The 23,516-nt window shown below is 38.9% G+C and overlaps 2 protein-coding genes across 2 annotated transcripts; both read left to right on the top strand.

Annotated features, from left to right (window-relative positions):
- The first annotated feature begins 1,068 nt into the window (after nt 1–1,068).
- Nucleotides 1,069–2,075, top strand: LOC149021467 (ethylene-responsive transcription factor ERF017-like). The gene has a single exon (XM_089147125.1). It carries the CDS (start codon nt 1,130–1,132, stop codon nt 1,763–1,765), a length of 636 nt encoding a protein of 211 aa, XP_089003251.1. The 5' UTR covers nt 1,069–1,129; the 3' UTR covers nt 1,766–2,075.
- Nucleotides 2,076–8,424: 6,349 nt separating this feature from the next.
- Nucleotides 8,425–23,479, top strand: LOC149021468 (protein FLUORESCENT IN BLUE LIGHT, chloroplastic-like). Its single transcript, XM_089149698.1, has 5 exons — nt 8,425–8,592; nt 11,575–11,894; nt 18,654–18,816; nt 19,202–19,522; nt 22,369–23,479. The coding sequence occupies exons 1-5, from the start codon at nt 8,481–8,483 to the stop codon at nt 22,569–22,571; spliced, it is 1,119 nt and encodes a 372-aa protein (XP_089005824.1). The 5' UTR covers nt 8,425–8,480; the 3' UTR covers nt 22,572–23,479.
- The last annotated feature ends 37 nt before the right edge of the window (nt 23,480–23,516 follow it).

Consider the following 23,516-nt stretch of genomic DNA (forward strand, 5'->3'; position numbering starts at 1 on the left):
ACTCTATATTGATAATAAAGATAATGTATTTTATCTTTTGGAAAAGAAAAAAAAAAGAATGTCTCCGATAGGTAGCTGTTAAAGATGTACCTGTTCACACTAGATTGGATCTATCTTCAAGAGAATTTAGCAGTAGGTAGAGATCCTTATTTTTTTGGTAAACAAAAGGAGGGGATGCAGTAGCGGCAACCTAGTGCCCCCCGCTACGCAATGTTTGAACTTTTTATCAAGTGCGACCTATGCAAACATTAGCCACGTGCACTACCAGCGCAAGCACTAGCCCAGTCAATGGAACCCACCGGAGGCCTAATATAGTCCACAGAAACTGGTAGCACTCATGCCCAAGCCAAAGAGCACACAACTGTCAAATGCAAAAAACAGAAAAGTAGAAATGATTCGAATCTAAGACATGAGGTTTATCAAATCACTTGGGAGTGACCGAGTGAGCTTGAAATAAAGAGAATCCTTATTGAAAGTGTTCATATTCAATCTCAGCAACATATCCATTAAAGGTGCCGCAAGTTTACACTTCCAGAGATTTCTGCACAGGTATGTTTATGAACTTTTGTGGATGGAAATGGTGTCAATCTCATCACCTTTTACCTGTCTTGTAGCCATAGACCACAAGAAAGTGCTTCCTTTAAGTGCAAAAGGTAGTGGTGAAGTGGGCAGCACCTGGACCACCCAGTCTCAGCTCTCAACTATCCATAAGAAGAAACCAAAGCTGTCTTTTTTATTTTGTCTAACTGGGATTATGTCTCGTAACAGGTCAAAGACCCCATTAATTAATTAATTAACACAAACCAGAAAAGAAGTACCATGAGGAAAACGATGCTCATGAGAAAACCAACGTGTTCTCGATCTCTGATCTTCCTGACCGCGTAACATCGCCATTCTCCTATCAAGCTCCGCCACCTGTCCGCTGTTCTTACGCTCTTTTCGGCTGAAACGCCAACGCTGGTTCCAGTCCAACGTTCAGTTCTGACTCTCTCGCTCTTTGTAAAATCCAAAACCAACCATATATATACAGAGCCGTCATTCCATTCCTTCATCAGCAAACGACACAAACAATCTTCCCTTTCTCCCAAACATTCCATCAAATCAAAGTCAATATATCACAGAAGAGAAAATGGTGAAACCTTCTGTCTCTACAGAGAAAACAGTAGCAGAGATAAACGATTCTTCTTCTTTTCGTTACAGGGGAGTAAGAAAGAGGAAGTGGGGAAAATGGGTATCAGAAATCAGACTTCCCAACAGCAGGGAACGAATATGGTTGGGTTCCTTCGACACCCCAGAAAAAGCCGCCAGAGCTTTCGATGCTGCCGTCTTCTGCTTGCGAGGACGCAACGCCAAATTTAATTTCCCAGATAACCCACCTCAAATCGTCGGTGCTGAGTCACTCTCACCAGCACAAATTCAAGCAGAAGCTGTTCGATTCGCGAACGACCCTCACCCTCAGCCACCGCCGCTGCAATCTGAGTATACATCGCCGTCGTCCACGGCGGACTCGGGTATACCAACGGAGAGTGACGTGTCCATCGACTGGTCCTTCTTTGACCTGTTAACAACAATGGGATCTGGTGAAGGTGTGGACTTCACCGGATTCCCTGGAATTCAAGACTTCTCTACTCAATATTTTCCGCCGCCTCCGCCACAACCCGGTTCTGCTTCTACTGTTACAGATTCTTCCATTTTTAACGTTATCGACGACGATGATGGTGCTGTCGATGACCAACTCAGGGATTCTTTTCTCTGGAACTTCTAATAGAAGATTCAGATTTGAAATTATAAAAAATATAGTAACAGGAAATTGACTGTGTAAAGTGAAATGGCGAATGCACTTTGCGGGCTTTTTCCGATGGTCGGAGTTACTGACCGTTACCTTCGCCCGACAAAGTCCGGCGCCGGATGGCCCGTCTAGTTTTTGAATACGTGCCGTCATATTTATTTATTTTTCTGAAAATTATATAAAAGAATAGAATACTATAGATCAATACCAAAGTATTCTTGTATTAATGTTTTTTGTACAATGTTTATGGAAAAAAGTGAACTTTTTTTTTTGAATAAATGATTCTCTAGCCATTTTTTTGTCTTATGAGTAATGGATTTGATTCCTGTTTTTCAATTATTTATTATTATTTTCTTAAAGAATAAGTGAGTGACTCAATTTTGTCCTTTAAATTTAATCACGTTTTATTTTTATAATAAATTAATGGTCTAAACAAAAATATTACAAATAAATAATTCAAAATTTCGTATTATTTTTAATTTGAGGTTCATTTAAGTTTATATATATCTTTACTACATCTGTAAGGAATAATTTTATAATTATTTAAATATATGACAAAGTTAAGAAAACTCTTCACCTCATCCTGAGGCACGTTACTTACTAACCCAGAACAAATTTCTTTTTTAAAACAAGTTAGGGCTAGTTTAAGTTGTTGTGTTACATATGGAACTGAGCTATGATAGTTCCTTTTTTTTCTTTTTTTTTTTGGTCGACCAAACATAGAAAAAATTTCATTCAAGTAAACAAGTCTGGGGATAGCTTTCCAGTAGAAACAAAGTTCAAGTATACAACTCTTTTTGATAAACACAAACATCTTGCCCGTTTGGCTAAAAGATCAACATAAATATTTAGGGGCGGAACTAAAATTCAACATTTGGGGGCTAAAGAATGAAAATCTATATAACTTTTCCACTGGAGAAGCACTAATGCTTTTTTATATTGTAGGCCCTTATAAGACCTATTGGGGGTCCCATTTCTGAATTATTTTTATTATATTAAGGAATAAGCCCACATTTTTTGTGGGGTCCACATATATTTGAAAAAAGAGAGTAAATTATTGATAATGATAATTTTATTTCATATGGACGATTGACTCATTAGCACATTTTCAGTAAAGGCACAAAGGAGTATAGCAGACACTTTTGTTAAAAAGAGTTAGATTTGTAAGAAACGCATTATGACACTAACCTTCCAAAGAAACAATTTAATTTTTGGTAAAGTACGAATTATCCATATTTTAGTTCAAAAATTAAATTGTTTCTTTGGAAGGTTGGTCATCTCCATATAATAATCAGATTTAATAGTAAAGTCACATTTAAGAGTGTCTTTCTACATCCATCTATCTAACAAAGCCTCAGGTACAATAGCAGTCTTAATGTTGTAACAATATCATAAGGAGAAAACCAAAGCCCCAATTTTGAGTAATCCCAGGATTAAGAAGGCCAATGGATTAGCTCACCAACCCATAGAGGACTATCAGGTGGAGGAGATCTCAAAATATGATGCAGTGGAAAATTAGGGATCCAAAGATTAAAGAAGACGTTTATAAGTAGACCATTATCAATTCCCCTTAAACTATGACATGCCTACTTAAATGAGAAATATTACTAGATGCCCACTTTCCATTACTCAGATAGGTTTCTCCCCCATGGACGATAGTAGTAATGATAGTACCAAGGTACAAATTTTCGGGTTGTGCTTCAATGCTGCGCATTTAATGCGCAGCTCGGTGCAGCGCACGGTCGAGATCGAAATCTTGACCGAAATTTCGATCTCGACCATCCGTCTTGGTGTCGAGACTCGACCTTGCGCTGCACATGCTGCGCATTAAATGTGCAGTGCAGGTCACACTACAAATTTTCGGCCGATTTTGCCGGTTCGCTACTTGGTTGATTGGCGAAATCTCGCCAACGTATACCCTGCAAATCAACAAATGTCAAGTTAAAGTTTTTAAAATGTAAAATATTTATATATCCTGCAAACTATCAGATTCTCGGTACAAGACATTAAAAAAGTAATTAAATAATATATTATAGTCAACTAGTCATGTCATTTTCACGTTTAACAATTTTTTATTTTCATCTTCTTCACCTGAGTAGTTCAGATGGAAGGCAAAACTGCAAAATAGATGGCACTCATCTTCTTCTTCAAACTTCAAAGAAAGGATTATTATGGGATAACGGCCCCCGACGAAACTAAAAACCCGCACAAAAACGCCCCCCCAAACGAGAGAGCCGAAATGAATAGTAATGTCCACGTCCTCATAAAATAAGAAACAAAAGACGAACACCATAAAACAGAAATGAAACCCAACCAATGACTAAAAACCCAAATGCAAAAAGAAAGGAAAAAAGAGGCCACCCCCCAGCAACGAGAAACCACAAAATAAATGGGGGGGGGGGGGGCTTAATATTGGCAAACGAACACCCCCCAGGGAGAAACTTTAACCGCCACCCACCAGCGAAACCACAAACGCCGAGAAGGAACAAGAGGTGATACGTCCAAAAATCACTCCCCTCGGTCTATAATTTATTCAATTATATCTTATTTTGGTGATTTTTTTGGTAGCAGAGAATTCCACAAAATAAGGGAACCAGGGAAAAAGAAGAGAAAGAAAGGGTATTGGGATTTAGAAAATATGGAAAGCCAAACAAGAACAACGGAACGAGGGGGCATTAGTAATTATAGACAAAGTTAAAGGTTGGATTAGTAATTTTGCAAAATACATGGGATACATTAGTAATAAAATCAAAGTACAGGGGGGCAATAGTAATTATCCCATTATTTATTTATTTAATTTTTTGTTAAATAAGCTCAGAACGTAGACGAGCTTTTTTACTTGCCTTTTCGGAATTGGCAATATTTCTCAAGTTTGACGGCGATTATCACCAATATTTTGCTGGTTTGATCATTTTTCTGCAATTTTTCGACGAGATTTAGTAATTTCGCTTTTCGGTGTTTTGGTTCGCTCACCGAACCAGGCGAAATTCACCGATTTTCCGGAAAAATTCGCTGAAACGTTTTAGTTTTACCTTGAACGATACCTAGTATGTAATATGACCAAATTACCCTCACTCACCCCACCTCCCTCTTCTTCATTTCGTTGTGTTTGTTTGAGTAATCTTATCTTCTATGGATGATTGTTCGTACTGAGTCCAATGGAAACAGCTGCAATGTCTCGACCACTCTTTCATTCTGACCTTCCTAGAAAGATTGAAGATTTGGTTCTGAAATTGATTTTGGAAGTTAGGTCACCACCATCACCATTATAACGATCAAGCTCATAATCATGGAAGCAATAGCGGTAGCCCTTTTGGTGATGCATTAGCATCCGATTGTTGTTTCCATCCCTGTCTTCTGTTCTCTTCCTTGTTCAGAAGACTTGGAAGATGCGTTTTCGTTGCTTCTAATCCTATCTTGCAGTGCTCTGGATGGGAAGATCCAAATTTTTGTTTTTATCTTTAGGAATTGTACCAGAGAAGAATTCTGGACTAAATTCCATATATTGCAAAGTTAGTTGTTCTTGTCTCATCTTCAAATTCATCAACAACCAATTCAAAATCCGTGGTAACTACAGAATCAAGAAAGACTCGGGTTTTTTGAACCAGAGATAACTGCAGAATCAAGAACTGGGGATCTGTTGAACAAGAGATTTACTAATATAAAAGAGAACTCTCGTCGAAGCAAGAATCTGAAATGAAATCATGATTTCTTATAGCCTTAATTCTGAACCTCCAACATTTTCAGTTTATATCCATTGATTGACTGCGCAGAGCAGAGAAAACAATTCTCAAAGTCCCCGGAAACGAATGAAAATGTCACCCTTCTCTGAATCGTCTCTTTCAAAATCTGAGGCAAAAACACATGAATAACTAAAAGTTCATCCACCAATTCGACTAGACTACGGGTGTATAAAATGCTTTTGATTTTAGAAATTGAGAAAGTCGATTAAGAAAACATTCATTTTCAGAAAACACCAAGCATCCAATCTTCTCATCGTCGACTCAAAATTAAATCTAACAAGAAGTAAATCGATAATAGAAACAGAAGATTTAAGAGAAAATTGAAGAAAAACAGAGAGGCCTCACAGAGAAATTAAGTCATTCAACATCAAATGTTCAGACATATTCTCATTAACAGAGAATCTCTCAATGATGAAACATATCCCATGATTTTCGGGAAGGGGGAAGGTGGTTGCTGGCCAGGGGAGGTGGTGTGGTAGTTTTTCAGCACGTTGTAGATAGAAAATGGGTCACCTACTTAAGTGACAAGGAAAGGCAATAACTTTACTTTGCCACACAGAATGACAAATCTAATAGATAAACTAATAGTGGGTAAAAAATAAATTTACAGTTTTGTTCAAAGTGAACATGCAGTAATATTTTTCACTAATTGGGTAAGTCATAGTTTCATCCCCTTAAGTAGACTACTAGTAAAAAACTCTTATAAATAGTGTCGGGTGTCCATTGGAGGATAGCTTAGTCAATAACTAGCACCTCTCTGTAAAAAGGTCACGGCTTTGACACGCTTGTGGTAATTTAAGTATGTAACTCTCTCCATTCCTTAAGGTCCTGTTTGATTACTTTAGTCTAGATATTTAAAAAATCTAGAGATTTCAAATCTGTGGAGTTATGATTCATAAAATTAAATTATTTGGTTAGCTTGAATCTTTGGAATGAAATCTATAAATTTATTCTAAAAACACATTAGTCATGGTTCAAATGTTGAGCACTTTTATAGTAGGATTTCACCTCACAAACATAAATTTATAGATTCATATTTTTAGTGTAAAAAGGTGAATCCTTAGATTTTATGAATTCAGTTACTCACACAACCAAAAGATTATAAATCTCCCATTTGTGAATACAAGAGATGGTTACCCACACCAAAGTGGCGAGGGGAAAATTTATTAATCGGAAGGCAAAGCCAAGGGAACGAAGGGCCAGGAGCGGAATGGGCCGGAAGTCGTGCCATCCAACGACTGGCCCTCGGCAACGGCCACCAGAAACATAAACAAAGGAGCAGCGAAGCGGCCCAAACCCAAATACGGTACGGGGTACAATATCACCGGTGGAGGATCCCCATAAGAGCGGACAAGCCAAGCGGACCAAAAGCCGAGCCACTCCTCACCAAAGAAGAAAAGCCGGCCGGCCTCACCAGAGGGCCGAAGAAGCAACGGTGTGAGAGTGCAAACAGGGTCCCAGTGATCCTCATGACAAAACCCAACCCAAGCGGCATCCACGGACTAAGACGCGGCGGGGGGGAGCCGGTTGGAGGCATGATGGTTGTTGGTACTGCTGTGTGACCCCAAAGGATGAAGAATAAGCACCAGGACCAAGCCCAAAGCCAGCTGTTGACCCACCCAATAGGATCCATAGATGCGCTAAAGATTATATCATTTATGGCAACCGAGGAACCAACACAATAAAGGCAGCGAGACCACAACCCCCTTTCCGCTAGGGGAGCAAGATATTTGGATCCAGAAGAATAGGTTGATGATCCCATTCTCTAAGGCCCAAGGGGCGGAGAACCAAGCCACCTAGCAAAATTGGAAGACCACCCACGAATAGGGAGATGAGCAACGCGCGATTGAAGGCAAAGGAAGACAACGGGCCCGCTAGCCATCCGGAGATGCTATTGTTTGAGCAAATTGGAGCGAGCAAAAGGCTGTTAGATATGTATTGCAAGGCAAGTGGTCGACAACAACCAAGAAGTCTAACCTACTTAGCCCCAACACCCACATCAAAAAGAAAAAGAACAAAAAACCCAACAAAAAAGCCAACAAAAACAAGGGGAAAAAAAAGGAAGAAAAAAAGGAACAAAAAGAAAAAAGGAAAAAAAAAGAGAAAAAGAAAGGGAAAAAAAAAAACCCAAAAAAGAAACACAAAAAAAACAAGCACAACCACACCAAAAAGGAAAAACGGGAAAGGGGGAACAGAGATGGGGGAGGACGGGGGGGAGGGGACGGCCGGGAGGGTTGGCCGTGGGCCGGGGGGCAACAAGAGATTTGAAATCTTTGGATTCATGTAACCAAACACGCTCTAATATAAAGCTCTCAAATCCCATAAAAATAAATAAATAAATATTGGGTCTAAGCGAATTAAGTGTTCTGGTTGGGTCCTCTTCACCCATCCACACTCATAGTGTTTGCCCATGTCATGTAGGGATGGTGTGGGTTCTACGCTCATATGAGTGTGGGTGAATAGGGAAATTTATCATGGACCTGATATTGGTCCGGTGAATGGATGGAGGCCACAGGTTGGGTGGAGATGGACCTTGCTTGGGTTCTGTGCAATAAATGCGCAGGACCATCAAGTCATTCACTTTGGGCGATGGGATCGGAATTTCGGTCGAAATTTCTATCTCGACCGAAATTTCGGATCCTACGGCTGAAATTTCGGCTTGATGATCTTACGCATTTAATGCGCAGGATCCAAGCTTTTTCGGGTGGAGATGACCTGGTTTCGGTCTTACGGGCCACAATTGGACTTTGACATCCCAAATAGTGATTGATGGTATCGGTTTGTCCGTATCGGTTTTGATATTGCTGACATGATCAGACCAGACTTCAATGGAAAAGGAAATAAAAGTGAAAACGTATTCAATGAAAAAGAAATAAAAGCGAAAACGGATAAACAAGATATAACACTGAAAGAGTTTCATTCCAGTCTTGCTATTGTCTCTACTCCAGATGGCCGTGGTCGACTGTTGCTGCTGCCTGTCTTCGCCCCCAAATCCTAATGGTGCAAAGCGGCATTCGGTACTCTCTCCGGCACAAAATCTCACCATAACCAATGCTGCCGGTAAGTAGTTCCGATGTTACTGTGTTATGTTTCTTGTTTCTGTATTCCTCTCTTCGATTTCACTTAAAATTATCTGGAAATACCTTGCTGAATCTTTGTATTTATCATTTATCTTGTATTTGTTGTTGAATTTGAGACCACAACGATCCGTGATATACCTCGCCTGTGGTGCTATGACGAGGCTCTTGGTTTGTGGTTACGCGTTCTCCTGTAATTTAAACAGGGACAATGTCTTCGTTTTAGCCAGTTTTGAGTTTTCCTTTCCTTTTCAACTTTGATTCATGTGCTTTCGTGAAGTAGAAAATGATATTTTCCTTAAACTACCCACATTCTCCGGTTTCTTTCCAATACTGGGTGCTGATTCTGTGGTCTTACACGTAAACTGTGGCAGTGGTCTGTTTCCAAGCTCTCTGTACTCTTTTTTTTTTTTTTTTGGTAAACCAAGCTCTCTGTACTCTGGCTTTATTCTCGTTAAAATTTCTTACGTCCTCCAATTTCTGTTTTCCTGTGAAAGGAGCACTGATTGCCGAACTGTTACATAATGCGTTCTCATCTATCCGAATGTTGTGGGGCTGTTAATTGCTTGGAGTGTTATAAATGGACTTGGATGTCTGGCTTTATTTGGTCAAGTAGTATAAGCGTCTGTGCTCAGCTTTCTTCCTTATTTTTAAGGAATTAAACCACTTTATTTCTGGGCTACATCATAGTAATCTTACTGTTCATTTTCTTCCATATGAGTTTGACAAGTTTAAGATTCTGATTTTGGGCCATTTTAATTTTTAAATTCTAGTGTCCTCTTTTAATAAACCATGAATTATATCATAATAATGCTCAATGAACCCATAAGTGATCCTAATTTTTTCGTCAGGTCTAGGCAGAGACCGAATATCTTGAGAAAAATAATCCAGTGAGCAACTCAAAAAGAATGATTGTCATTTTCTTAAACACTCTTTATAGCAACAAAAACAACTACATGTCATTATCCTATTTAACTGGCTATGTGGATTTAGCTCTCCAATTAGGTCTATTTGAGGTCTTACTTGATACAAGGCATAAGCTTTGCATGCTTTTCCTCATAACTTCTCTTAGGGTCATTTTAGGTCTGTCCTTGCCTCGTTTAATTCTTACAGTCTAAATCAAATCACTCCATGGTGGTGGGTTGCAAATTAGCAACTGCTTGTAATTCAGTGTTACAAGTTACACGTTACAACCCTGGCTCTGTGTCAGTTTCGAATAGAGTTTCAAGGAAGGTCAAAACCACTAGGAAGATAGTTGTGCCCCTCCGACTGACAGAATTGTTCCTCTGATTGTATCACATATGATGGCTAAGTCATACTCTGCCTGAAGAAACTCTAGAAGTCCATCACAGCAGTCCTGCTGGTGGTATCATCAACATGTACAAGGTAACGGGTCCTAGGGTATTAATTACTTGGGATACGTGTCCCACAATGACTGCTTGGTGGAGCAGGCATGTATGGTTAGGAGGCTGGTACAGCTGACCCTTAGACTCATACGGAATGGCGAAGAAAAGCTATACTGGCCATACCCAGCATCTTCGAAATTGGCGCTTTCTGGGGCAAAGTATTGTGCACTCAATTACCCATGCCCCATATCCACAACTCTTCTCAGTTCTCTGTACCTGGAGCATCTTCCCTGTCATCTACTCTGAGGTTGCATGTTGGATCTCTCAAGGGGCTTTTGGGCTTGTGCACCATGGTTGGCATCTTGAGTGACATGGTCAAATTGAGTGTCTCCTTATGAATCACAGCGGCTCATGGTCGTTGCTCTCATAGTTGTCAAAGCGACTAGGAGATCTAAGGCAGTGAAGGAGGGAAATGGAGGAGGGGGGAGCCAAAGGGACACCAGAAAATGAATAAGGCCCTGTGAGAGAGATGCTTAGGTGCCAATAGAGTAATTTGTGCCTGAACATCCTGGCGATGCCTTGTCAACCTATGATCGGTCTACTCAACACCAACTCCCTCCCACCCCTCAGGAAAAGAAAAGAAAGGAAAAAGGAAAAATGAAAAAATAAAAAAAAAATCTCTCCTGGATGTTCATATTGCAGGAGAAAGGGGGTTTATCTTCAAATTCAAAATTTGCCCAAAAATGTTGCTCAAAACTACCAAATTGCACCGGAATGCTCCAAAATTGACCAGCAACCCTTTAACCAACTGCTGAACAAAGGATTTTGGATTTTGGTAAAAGAAGAAAAAAAAAGAATATCTGGCTTCCTGATGTTTCCTGACCCCCTGATTGAAATTGTTGAAAGATTGATGAGATGATCCGAAATTGGGTTTTAATATTTCTGATTTTTATCGTTTCACTATCTGCAAATCCTCTTTAAAATTTGCACGTCATCTTATTTCTGTTTCTGAATCAGTTCTCAATATTCTTGACATTTCAGTTGAAATTTTTTTTTTTTTTTTTTTTTTTTTTGTTAAACTCAGTTGAGATTTCAAAACATGGATGAGGATGAGCACCATTCAATCTGGAATTTCATCCATATTTTGCTAGGTTGAATACATATTGTGATGGAAGAACTCTAATCCTGGGTGTACATATATAAATAGAAACAGTCTCTTCGTGGTTGTATGTTGAAACAGAAACTCCCTTTGCTTCTTTTGCACATAGGGAGAAGTCCAAGGCAACCACCAACCTAATGTACCATGGCTGCTAGACTTAGTTATCTCATCCTCTGCATGATATCATTTCTCTGTGTTGTCCTTTTAACGTTTTAATTTCGCCTTTTCTGCCTTCATGCTCTTTAGTCACCTGATGGGCCAAGGCTGATTATCTCTTTTCCTGCCCCCTTACCTTTACTTATGTATATGAACTGTGCATCTGGAAAAGAAATCCTTTGCTTATGAGTCAAATAAGATTACAATTTATAAGCAATATTTTAAGCTATTCATGGGTAATTTGTAGGTTGCAGCATTTGTAGCTCAAATCTTTCTTATTGTCCTTTATTTCTATTTTCTACAGCACAGCTTGGAATGAAGGATATGGTGCATGTCCAAGGTGTAAAGATTTATAAGCAATTATGGGAAGTAAAAGCATTGCTGAAATCAGAAAAGCTTGGTTTTCTCTCACTTAGAAGGGAGAAAATTATGTCATCCTTTAGTAGTTCATCTAGTAGAATTCAGATATTGTTTGAAGCAAGGCAATTATTGTCAACTTTCCAATCCATTCATTCTAGGGCTGATGGTTCACAAATGTCTAAGTTTGAGGGAACTTCTAGTATTGGTCAAAGAAGGCTACCAGATTATGACTGTGGCACTGCAGAAAGCTTATTCCCTCATCAGGTAGGATGGTATGGTGAGCCGCTCCATGATCCTGTTTCCTAAAATATTGGTTTGCCAAAATAGGCCCTATTTCTGCAGAATCAAAAGTGCTTCTGTGGCCCCATAAAAGGGTAATTTTAAGGTTGTTTTGGCAATTTTCAAATCATTATTTTGTTATCAGTTCTTTTATGTGCATTAAGATAAGAAAGTTCTATCTCATTTTTATGATGATATGGCACCATAACATTTCCCCTTTCTGATCATTGTTCAAGAAGCAGACCGTCAATCTAAATGAGACTTAATGATGTAGGATGGATGGGGGAATTAATGTGATTATACGCTAGGTTTGCTATATACTTGCAAAACATTCTGATGTAGAGAAGCTGCTTAGAGGCTTATTTTGGTGTAAGCCTTGGGATGGGTTATGTATGTATTATTACTTTGATTGTGTTTTTTTTGTAATTGACCAATTCTGTAAGCATAAAATTTGGGTAGAAAGTAGGAAATGAGATTTACTTCATTAGATTAGTCAGTCTTATTTTGAGTCTGTTTTCTTTATTATTTCATTTTCCTACACAACTTAGGATACACCTTATTAGTTAAAGATTGGGTTTGGCCTTCCCTTTTAGTGTCCAGTTCTGTTTTTTGACTTTGATTAATGAGAGAAATCCTCAGATAGGATAGGCAAGAGACCTAGGGTGAGATGTCCATTCCTTCTACTAGTTCTTGATTCTGAACCATATTTCTGCTTGGTTGATTCCAAGATTCCTGCAAGTGGCTGGGATTTCCTACAGCAAGTTACTTTCTTCAATATTTTGGAGTTATATTCAATATATTATTGATGCCAAGGACCATCTAGCAGGAATAACCTCACCATGGATTCAAGAGAATGTAAGATTTCCCAAGAACCCTAAAGCCTGACTGACCTCTTCTTTCTGTAGTTCTGGTCTAGTTCAATTTGGGGGTTCATCCTTCTGTGTAGGCCCTATTTGCAGCTTCAGCATGTCACTGATTTGAACTTTGAAGGATTGTATTACTTCTTTTTCATATTTACTGAAGGTTACCAATTTGAGATCATCCCCTTCTCCAACCGATCAACATTTTACCTTCTCTTTCTTGTTATCTGGGAGTTTGCTATTTGATCCTGCCTGAGACAGTGGTATTGTGGTTCTAGTCTTAGATTGCATTCTTAGTTGATAATTTCACTTGCTGGTTATTTCAATATATGAGGGTGGAAGTGAAAATTTTGAGCCTTTTGATGCATGTATATATATGCGCATAGCATATTATGTTCTTGAGTTGTACTTAACTGTTGATATTAAGCACAAGCGATGTGGCCTGCCAAAGCTCTGGTTGATTCTTAAAGAATGTTCATATGTTTAAATTCTTTTCATGTTGACAGTAAGAAATCTTTTTCTTTGAACAAGGAATGAAAGACCCATTTTGGATGAAATCAACTGAAATAGGATGAGAAGAAAAGGATGAAATATACATTACCTGGAATAGAAGATTTTATGGGCCCTAGCCCATTTCGTAATGGAGATACTGCCATCACTGGAATTTCAGATTGATAAGCTCCTCATACTCAGGTGTACAAACGTAGAAATAAGCAGGGGAGGACAGCAGTAGCAGCAGCTGGTGCAGGGGAGAATACAGCAACACTAGCAGCTGGTGCAGGGGAGAATGCAGCAAAACTAGCAGCTGGTGCAGGGGAGAATGCAGCAACACTCGCAACAAGGGAAAGGGAGAGGACAAATGGCAATCCCTTATTGGACAGCAACCACCACTCTGCTATGGACAGAGGAGCAGAAACGACAGTCCGGATGGCAGAAGAACATTGGATAGGAGAATAGGAGTTTGTTAGAGTTTGTTATGAAGGCTGCGGGTGGGAATATATGAGGAGGGGGAGAAGGATGAGAGAGGGGGAGAAAAAGGAGAACAGCAAGCTGAGCTTGCAGGGAGAGGGAGCCTCTCAGGCAGGGTAATGGTCTTTGTGGGGTAGTGGTTTACATTTTAGTTCTGTTTATTTTATTATTCCAAGAACTGACTATCAGTGAAGAGAATCTGAGTTCTTTCTGTTCACGTATGATAATCAGAGTGATGCAATGAAATTGAAAGCCAACTCTCGGCTACTTTACTGTTCTTCATCTTTGTCATGAGCAATTACTCTTTCTATTTTCTGATTTGAGAAAGATAAGTCCAACTATCAGTGGGCCTTATCACAGATCAAAAGAAAACTTACAATTAAGCGTTGAAGACAAAATAGGTACTTTTTAAGCAAGGAAAGGTTTGGGGTTCTAGTGATAAAATCATGCCTAGGACTCAATGTAGTGTTAGATTGAGATCAAATCAGTACTGATCTATTTGAAATTGTTCAATTTTGAAGGTTTCAAAGGAGTGCCTCAGATTAGGAACCAAGCTTTCAGGTTTGTTCAACTTGGTGGCACGTTCAGTTTTAAGTTCTGCACAAATGGAAATTCTGCCTAGTTGGAACCCCTGGAACTGTTGGGGGGTCATTGGGAATGAATATGGAAGATATGAGTGGTGAGAACAGTGATAGATAGAGGTACTACAAGTTCAGATCACAGAAGATTTATAGTTGCAGAATTTGAGAATAGAACACATTCAAAGATACTCAGAGGTAAACTAGAAGAACTATGAAGAATAAAAAAAATTCAAAGATGAGATAAAAGCTAGTAGGTATGAAAGTATCCCAAAATATTTCGCAATGACCTGCTGCTTGAGAAAAACCGGATTTGGAATTTTGGTAAAAAAACATACTTGCATGCTTAAACTTGCTCAAGGTTTAATGAAAGGGAGAAATTAAACAATCTTCTTCTAATGACGATGGTTTTTTGATCTTGAGCCATTCAACTGATCTACTGAATGCATGACAGAGGACTGGCTACCACATTTACATGTGGACTTGCATCAAGAATTTTACAGGATTTCTGTTAGGTAGGTAGAGCCCGATGCAGTGGAGGATTGTGACACTGTTCTCTTGCATTCAAGATTTGCATACAATTAATAATGGGGAAGAAACATGTTACTTTTGAATTGCAAGTCTAGCTCCTCAACATGATCCTAGCTAATTCTCACTTAAGCACTCCATGGAACATGTTCATGCAACTCCCTGCATTTATTGGTAAACAATCAGACTGGCACTTCCTCATCCAGGTTTCAGAAACACAAATTTTGACAACCTAAGAGAGAGAGTGGGAGTACAATGGAGGGGGAGTGGGGAATGGCCAAATCATGGACATCTTCTCTCCTTCTCTCTAATAGGTGAGGTTAGGCACTAAATTTGGGCTACCTGGCTTTAGTGTGTTTGGGATCCCTATGTGATTTTAAATTGCGACAATACCATGATGTGCTAATAGGTCCCCAGGTTTTTTTTTCCAAAATTGGAAAGAGGTGGAGTCCCATTGGGTATCCTGTCTAATCTGAATGGTTTTATAATATCCTTTATAGTGATAGATGGATTACATAAGTTAGTACCTAATCCCCGAAAAAGTGTATATTCACAAATTAATCCAATTGATTGCATATTAGTCCATCGACTGCACAATTCACATGATAGATTATAGTCCGTGGAATTTATTACTGCCAAATCCCAGTCCAGGGCACATGCTTCTATGGAGATTCAGTCAGTTATTGAACTGAAATATTTATTTTTACTGAAGAATATCGTTAATTTTCACAGCAATTTGTTAGCACCTCACAAAACTGTTCCTGGATCTGGATATCCATCTATCAACACACCTAAATTCTCTCTCATAGATATGCCCAGTAGAGCAGTGGATTTCATGTTGAGTGTCTTTCTTGTTCATGATCAAACCCTATGAACCCATTACATCAATATATAGTCAAATGATGATATCAACCATTGATGTCCCCAGAACTAATGAGAATGTTGTTCCTCATTGTTGTGGCAATGACATGGACTTGTTTGGTCAAGGGGCCAGTTGAATTCTACAAGCAAAAGAATGTTGTTCCTCATCATCTAGCAGTGACATACAAAACTCCCATGTGAGCTGATTCATTGCACACCCTATATGTGCACTCATACTTGTATCCTGAAATTGGCAATATCAAGAACACATAGTGTAACACCTGCACCTCAAGATTCTGGTCTAACCTAAACCAACTCGAACCGGTGAACCTTGGTTCAACTCCACCAGATTGATAGCAAAGACATTCTGAAGAATGACTCTGCTGAGGGCTGATGGTCGAGAGGTCGGAAGGTGAGCTCGGAATGTTACTGTGGCCAAAAGATAATTCAACAACCAAGCTCTGAGAAGTGGAGTGGTCATCAAGTGATTGACTTTTGACACCATATTTCGAGGAGTATAAAGGTGCGCAGAATAACTAAGCCACGCGGTAATTAAGTGGGACCAAGGATTGATGAATACTATGTATAGAAGCTACGTGTCATTGGAAGCGACTTACAGGTGGATTGCAATGATATGTAAGCTTGAGGTGGCACAAAGAAGAGACATCTTGCCTCCCTTCTCACTATTATGCTCCACGTGGAAGGCCAAGTGTAAGGTGAAGAGATTGGACGGTGGTTAGTGAGGAGGTTATACATATTATAATAAAACATAGAATTGGGCAGTAATATTTGCATGACATATAATATTAGTGGAAAATTAATAAGCCAAGGCTTAGGCTGCAACGATAAATAGTTGTAATAGGAAAGGAGATACGTTGATGCCTGATTACAAAGAGAAAGAGTTGATTGTTGCATGTAAAAGTGATCTCTAACCGTTAAGTATTGGATTGATCGAAATAGCTCTAAGGAGGGATCATATTGAAATCAAGAGTCAGCAATGATCGGTGAGTGGGAATATAGGAACCTCATGCATCATGGATCTTTTGCATTATTTCCTTCGGTTATATTTTCATTCATATATTTTGTGTAGAACTGATGCAATTAGGTCATGCATAGTATGGCATGTCATTTCACATTATTGCATTTGCATATATTAAATAAAATGATAATATACATGCCCAACGGTGATGGTGCGAGGGATGCCGTGGATGTGTGACAACTCACTCTGGTGGGAATATAAGATGGATATTAATGGCTCACTCTTGTATGATTGCATGATGGATGTATACTTATGGACATGCTTCGCATTCCTACACTCATTACTACTCAGATAATGATCGGTATGAAATTAATTGATTATAATTAAATGGACAACATCTTTGCTATGATTCTATATTACATACGAGGGTCTGCTGTATGATTGTGGTATAGGACGCAGAATATACCTCAGACCTTGCATAATCATCATAGTAGATTGCATGGCTAGAGGGCATATCCCAATGCTACTTTCCTTGCTGATAGGGGGTTAGGTGTTGGCCAGCCAATGGGATGTGGTTGAAATGTGAGTAGCTTAGGGTGAAATTCGAGTAGTCCAATGTGTGAGTACTATATGGCTGACTTGGGGTGAAATGTCAGTAATCCAACGGTTTGGTGGTATTCTTGTGAATGTGTGATTATGATGGAAGATTAGAGGCCCTTGATGATATTGATGATATTTGGGGTATTATGTGAATGATATGAAACTATTCCAAGGTGGAAGAATATTGTACTGTGATTGGAGTAGCGCTTAACCTTCATGGACTTAGGCATTTGTGTGCTAGAGCATATATTTGTGCATCATGATATATTGTTGTGTTTGCGCATTAGATGTTCCCCTTACTGGGCTCTGTGAGCTCACTTTTGTGTGTGTATGTTTTATAGATTCTACAGTGTCCGAAGATGCCGATCACCTACATCCGACCTCGCGCTTAGGGACTCATTGCCGCACATTCCGAGTTGCAAGGATTGGTGGAATCTCACTCTTCCTGATCATGGAGATGACTGTGTATGCAACACTTGTGCCTACTGTAGATCTACATAGGCCACGTGAGGTGTTCGGGGATACATTGGACCTAGTTGTAGTAGACATCACCGTGAAATATGAGTTCCAACTAGTTTGAGCATAACAAGTAGTGTTGAATGAGGAGTTTGTGTTGTTTCCTTTTTGTTGTAAGCATGTCACTTGTTCGGAGACAGTATCGGGGTTTTATCTTTTGTGTGATGCCCTCTAGCCTTGAGGCTATGTAAATACATGTCAGTGACTTCTAGATGGAAATGAAACAACACAAATTTCTTTTCGGTTCCTCAGTTATTGGTCTAACTTTGTTAGTATGTTGTGGTCGATTCTTGTGGTCGAATGGGTGCATACGGCAACTTGATCCTGGTTTGGTTTGGGAGCAGACCGGTAAGTGTTCCCAGTGTTGCATTCCAGTTCGGCCAAATCGGGGTGTGACACATAGTGTGATGACCATATGATAAGATGTCTAGCCCTTTCCAAAATTTTGGTGAAAACTTGAATACACCCATAGCCTCTCACTAATCATGCATAATAAACTTAAACTATTTAACTACATTCTTGGTTTGATGGACTGAATTTCAATTTCCTTGATTCTGATCCTCCAGACATTCCCAAATCCAACCATAGGCCATTGTTTTTGCCTATTTTGTTGTATTATCAACCTTGGTTATATAGTCCACGTTTGATATTTATTTTGTGGGTTTCTTTTTTCCGTTATGGCTCATCTCATGTCTGAGTCTGTATTTGAGAAAACCTCATACCATAAGTTATTAAGAAAGCAGGAAACTGATGTATGAAACTTGCATTTTATTTTGTCATGTTGATGTTTGTATGCTGTCTGCCTCACGGACTTCTGAGTGCTGACAATTAGTTGATATTATGTCTGTCGCAGCACATGTTATCATTCAGGTTATCAGCAGAGAAGATTATTGTATCAATTGTTTTGATGTTGACTATACCTTTTGACGCTTTAGCAGAAACATGTGAGACTGGAAACTCTTTCTTCAACATGCCTCTACTGCTCTTTGTAGCTCTTGTAGGGGCTGCAGTTGGAGGTAAGATAATAGCAACCTCACTATCACCTCTTTTTTCTATCCATGGAGCTTTAATTCATGCGAGTGTATATATTGGATTGAAAAATGGAATGTTGATGGCGTGCTGGTCCTTGTAAAAGGCCTAACACAATTAGCATCATGCTAGGGGTGGTACAGTCTTTCTCTTGTGCCATCCTTCTGCCTTAGAATCCAAGATTACCTAGAAACATTTGAGCTATCTCTAAGGACTGGCATTTTTTTTTTTTTTTTTACTTCATGGTGTACGAGATGGGTAAAGCTCTGTCTGAGGTTGGATAACATAGCCCATGAGGGACCCAATACTAGGAGATACAAATTCATGTTGTTTTCTTTCAGCATTTTGCACTAAAAACACTTCGTTTATCAGGATTGCTTGCACGGCAGAGGAAAGAGGAATTGAAACGATTAAATGATCAACTCCGCCAGATCAATGCAGCCTTGAGAAGGCAAGCAAAGATTGAGTCCTATGCCCCCAATTTGAGCTATGCTCCTGTTGGTGGTAGAATTCTAGATGATGAAGTAATTGTTGATTCGAGAAAGCAGGAGCTGATTTCACGATTGAAAACTGGGAAGCATTTCTTGAGAAACCAAAATCCAGAGAAGTCATTTATGGAATTTAAGGCAGCTCTTGAGCTTGCTCAGAGTATGAAGGATCCTGTAGAGGAGAAAAAAGCTGCTCGAGGCTTGGGTCTGTGTTTCCTACTTTTTTGCTTGTTGTCTATGACTCTATGTTTAACTTGTCTGTTTTTAATGAATTTGAGCACTATGCACATGTATTTATTGCAATTGAGTAGGAAGCCTTGTGTTGCAATTGGGTAGTCTATCCAGTTGCATCATTTAAAGAATCTAGTCTGACAATATGAGAGTATAAAACCTGCAATCAAAGTAAAGATGAGAGGGAAGGCTTCTAGAACAGACATGAGTATAGCCTTCCCTGTATATTGTTGTATTTAAAAATAAGTTCCAGATTACAATATGGCAAGGACTATAAGTCCTTGCGATAGATTGGGAGACTAAGACTTTCCTATTCAGACTAGGAAAGTAAACAAAAAGTAATTTAAGTATCTAAGAGGTGTTATAGGCTAGTAAAGAAATAAAGAGATAAAGTAACAGCAAAGCAAGAGTACCACTGGTATACAACCACAATAGAGGGACTTCCCCTGTTTTGGCTTACACCTTGCATATCCTGCTTTTTAACACTGTCCAGCTAGCATTGTTCATTTGTTGGTTGGTAAATTCAGAATAAGCAATTGGAGAAAAAGGTAATTGAGAGAAGCAGCCCAGGAAGCTTAGCTGGCTAGTGGCATATCCTGTTCAAGATCCTTGGTTTTGCATTCTGTATGTATATGCTTGCTCTTAGGTAATATTGAAACTACTAAACTCAATATATATTTAATTGACTGAAAAACATCTGATTTTCAAATCCAAAGATTCTCTAGAAGATAACAATTGGCTTATTGGAAGAGGGGGAATGCACTCACAGTCTCAATCACTATGATCGAACAAACTGAAAAAGAGTGTCCCAGTGTACAAGACTCCTGCTGCAGCAGGGTCCGGGGGGTGGGGGGGGGGCAAATTTAGCTTATGTAGCATATCTTGCCCCTTGTTTTGCAGGAGCTGTTTCTAGGTTTTGAACCCACAATCAACAGATTGCAGTATGCAACTTGACTGTTAGAACAATGCTCACTCAACATGATGGTACAAACTAACAAATTGAAAAATTATAGTGAACAAGATTCGACTCAAGGCAGGTGTGATAATTCCTGCTTGGTTCTACCAAAAAAAAAGAAGATAATTCCTGCTTGGTAAACTCACTTTCATTTGCATTTGCAGACTTCTGCACCAAATGGAAATACTCAACAGTATTGTTCTTTTCAGGTTTGACTTGTGTGCCCAAGTAGATGGAGCGGGGCTTGGTTTTATCAGAAACAGGCAAAAACCTTAGCAAAAACCAGAATATTAAACATGAATCATATCATAGATTTCATGTCATTGTTCCCAAGCATATGGGATTGGGCCAAGTTGAGTTGGTCTTCTTCAACTTGTTTTAATTAGCACCAAAAAAATATCTTGTGAGAGGGGCTGTTTGGCCATTTCAGAGGAAGTTGAAATTGTTAAAACGACACATGCATGGTTCTTAGTTGTCAAGGGTTTTCTTTTAACCTTATAATATCCTGGAGACAAGATTTGACTGGTTGTGAACTAATGTTTTTATTTAGGGCAATGAGAAAAAGAATATTGTATGATCCTTCCTATGCACCAAGGAACTTGGACAGTTTTCAGACAAAAAATGTATGCTGGCATTGTATGACGTGATGTGTAATGGAATATCTAATTTCGGTGTTCGTGTAGTACAGAATTTCTTCATGTTGTACTGGTAAGCTAATCAAGGTTTTGCTAATAACCTGTCAGAATAGTATTCATTCATCTAACTTCATATATTTGAGATAGTCATTGTGCTTTGGGTGCCGATGCTCACAAGGCAAGCTTTTCTGGATCTTTTCATGGAGATTAATGATTATAAATAGAAAATAATAGAAGCTGAGGCTTGGAAATTGGAGATATGACTTGAATTCCTGTACCCATGTAAATGATTTTTTTTTGGGGGCAAGGGGGGTGGTGGTGGTGGATTTAGAAATGAATGTAAATAATGATCACTTTTTCTTCTACTTGTTTCCTACCAATCCAAAGTTTTGAATTCTTTACTTCTTTGGGTTCTTCCATTTTTGTTTCCCTTTTCTTGATACAGTCCTTTCAGTGAGAATGCAGAAACTTAAAACATTTCATTAATGATAACTGCTGCAGTTAGAACTTGGCTGAACATTCTAGGGAAATAGGAGAAGGTGTCGCTTTAGGTATGGAGGCTATGGATAATTGATTGAATTAACTGGAAAAATGCAAAGTGTTATGTATGCATTTGTGTGTCAACCGCATTCTTATTACATATTGTATGTAAAATTATGTTAATTCAAAAAATGGAGACCAACTTAATTCCTTGAAGTTATTTGGTGTAGTAGGTTGCAGTGAAGCAACTAAAAACATCATAGGATGGTCTCCTGCTGGAATTGTACAGAAAAAATATATTAAGAATCCAGAGTCTAGAATTCATGTGGTTGTCTTTGGTAACTTGAAGAAGCTGATTGCAGTTGTCCGAATTTGTTACATCTAGTTTGTGTATAGGCTTAGTTGGTGAGGGCTTTGTGTATTATCTATGATGGAAAAGTTTCGAGTTTAAAGCTACCATATATTAGCGTTAGCCACTCTCTTAAATATAGGTGATAAGTATGCACTTTGTGGTAATACACAGTTAATATGACAAATGGATAACCTGGCTTTGGCGTGAAGGACCTGAGACACTTTTCCTTCCTGAATTCTGGGAACAGCCCAAATTGAATAAATATGCATGAACATGGCAATATGACCTATAGCGACAAATACATGCATATGAATGTGTATACTTTTGTAAGTACATATGCTTGGATACATTTTTCTGATTTTTATTTTTATTTTTATTAATGTTGACGCTTTTTGCAGGGGCATCTCTGCAAAGGCAAGGGAAGTTCCGGGAAGCAATAAAATACCACTCTATGGTTCTGGCAATTTCTGAGCGAGAAGGAGAGGATTCTGGTAACACCGATGCTTATGGTGCAATTGCAGATTGTTATACTGAGCTTGGAGATCTTGAGCAAGCTGGAAAATTCTATGATAAGTACATTGCGAGGTTAGAAGTTGACTGATTTTTCTCTGTTTCATATGCTCTTGCTGTCCTTGCCAATGATGCAGCTTGTCCAAAATTAGTAGAGCTCTTGTTTTGGATTTGAGGTTGGCAGCTAATCCATACCTCCGGGAATAGTCCTTTTTTTGGTATAAAGAATATAACTCATCTATTTGGTGTCTTTGTGCTATGCACTCATGAATCATTTGGGAATCTGGTGAAAAATGTTTTATTGTAAATTTAGCATTATGATCTGACATCATAATGGGTATCTAGAGACCTAAGAGATTAGGTTTGGAAACTCAGTTGAAAACTAGAATTGCAGCAAAGATAAAATTATCAGATTAGAAGGATTGCAATAATTACTAATCACAGCTCTGGTGGGAATAAAAATCTGATCGAAGGTCACTTTACTAAATAGTTCCTCAAAATATGAATTTGGTCCAATGGTCTCATCTGGAGTTAAAAGAACATCTTACTAGGAATAGGAAAGATAATTTGAGTGGTGACCAAGAATGGTAGACCTCACAGGGTTCAACCCAGGAATTACGCGACAACAAGTCTTGTCCCAGCAATTACGTGCCTTCCAATCAGCTCTATTTGAGCCCATGGTTGATAGAAGTCCTAAACCATGCATATCTTTTCTCACCAATACTCCTAAGGTTCTCTTAGCTCTACTCCTAGCTCTTCTAGTCCCTACGATCTGGATTAAGTCACTCCTTCGTACAGGAGCATTTAAAGGCTTTCCTTGAATGTATTTGTGGCACCTCAAATGACTTTCTCATGTCTTATCATTTATTGGAACTACACCATAACCAAGTCTACATAGTATTGAAAAACCAACTGATTTCAGCAATGAAATAAGACTAGTAAGCTGAATGAGAAAACCAAATCTGATATTCCAAGAGTATGAAATCCAACTAGAAATAGAACTTTGGGGCTTTTTTTTTTGGGTCCGGGTTTTTTC

The sequence above is a fragment of the Hakea prostrata genome, chromosome 3 (genome assembly GCF_041222555.1).
Source record: "Hakea prostrata isolate BN-2017 chromosome 3, UWA_Hpros_2, whole genome shotgun sequence".
NCBI lineage: Eukaryota > Viridiplantae > Streptophyta > Magnoliopsida > Proteales > Proteaceae > Hakea > Hakea prostrata.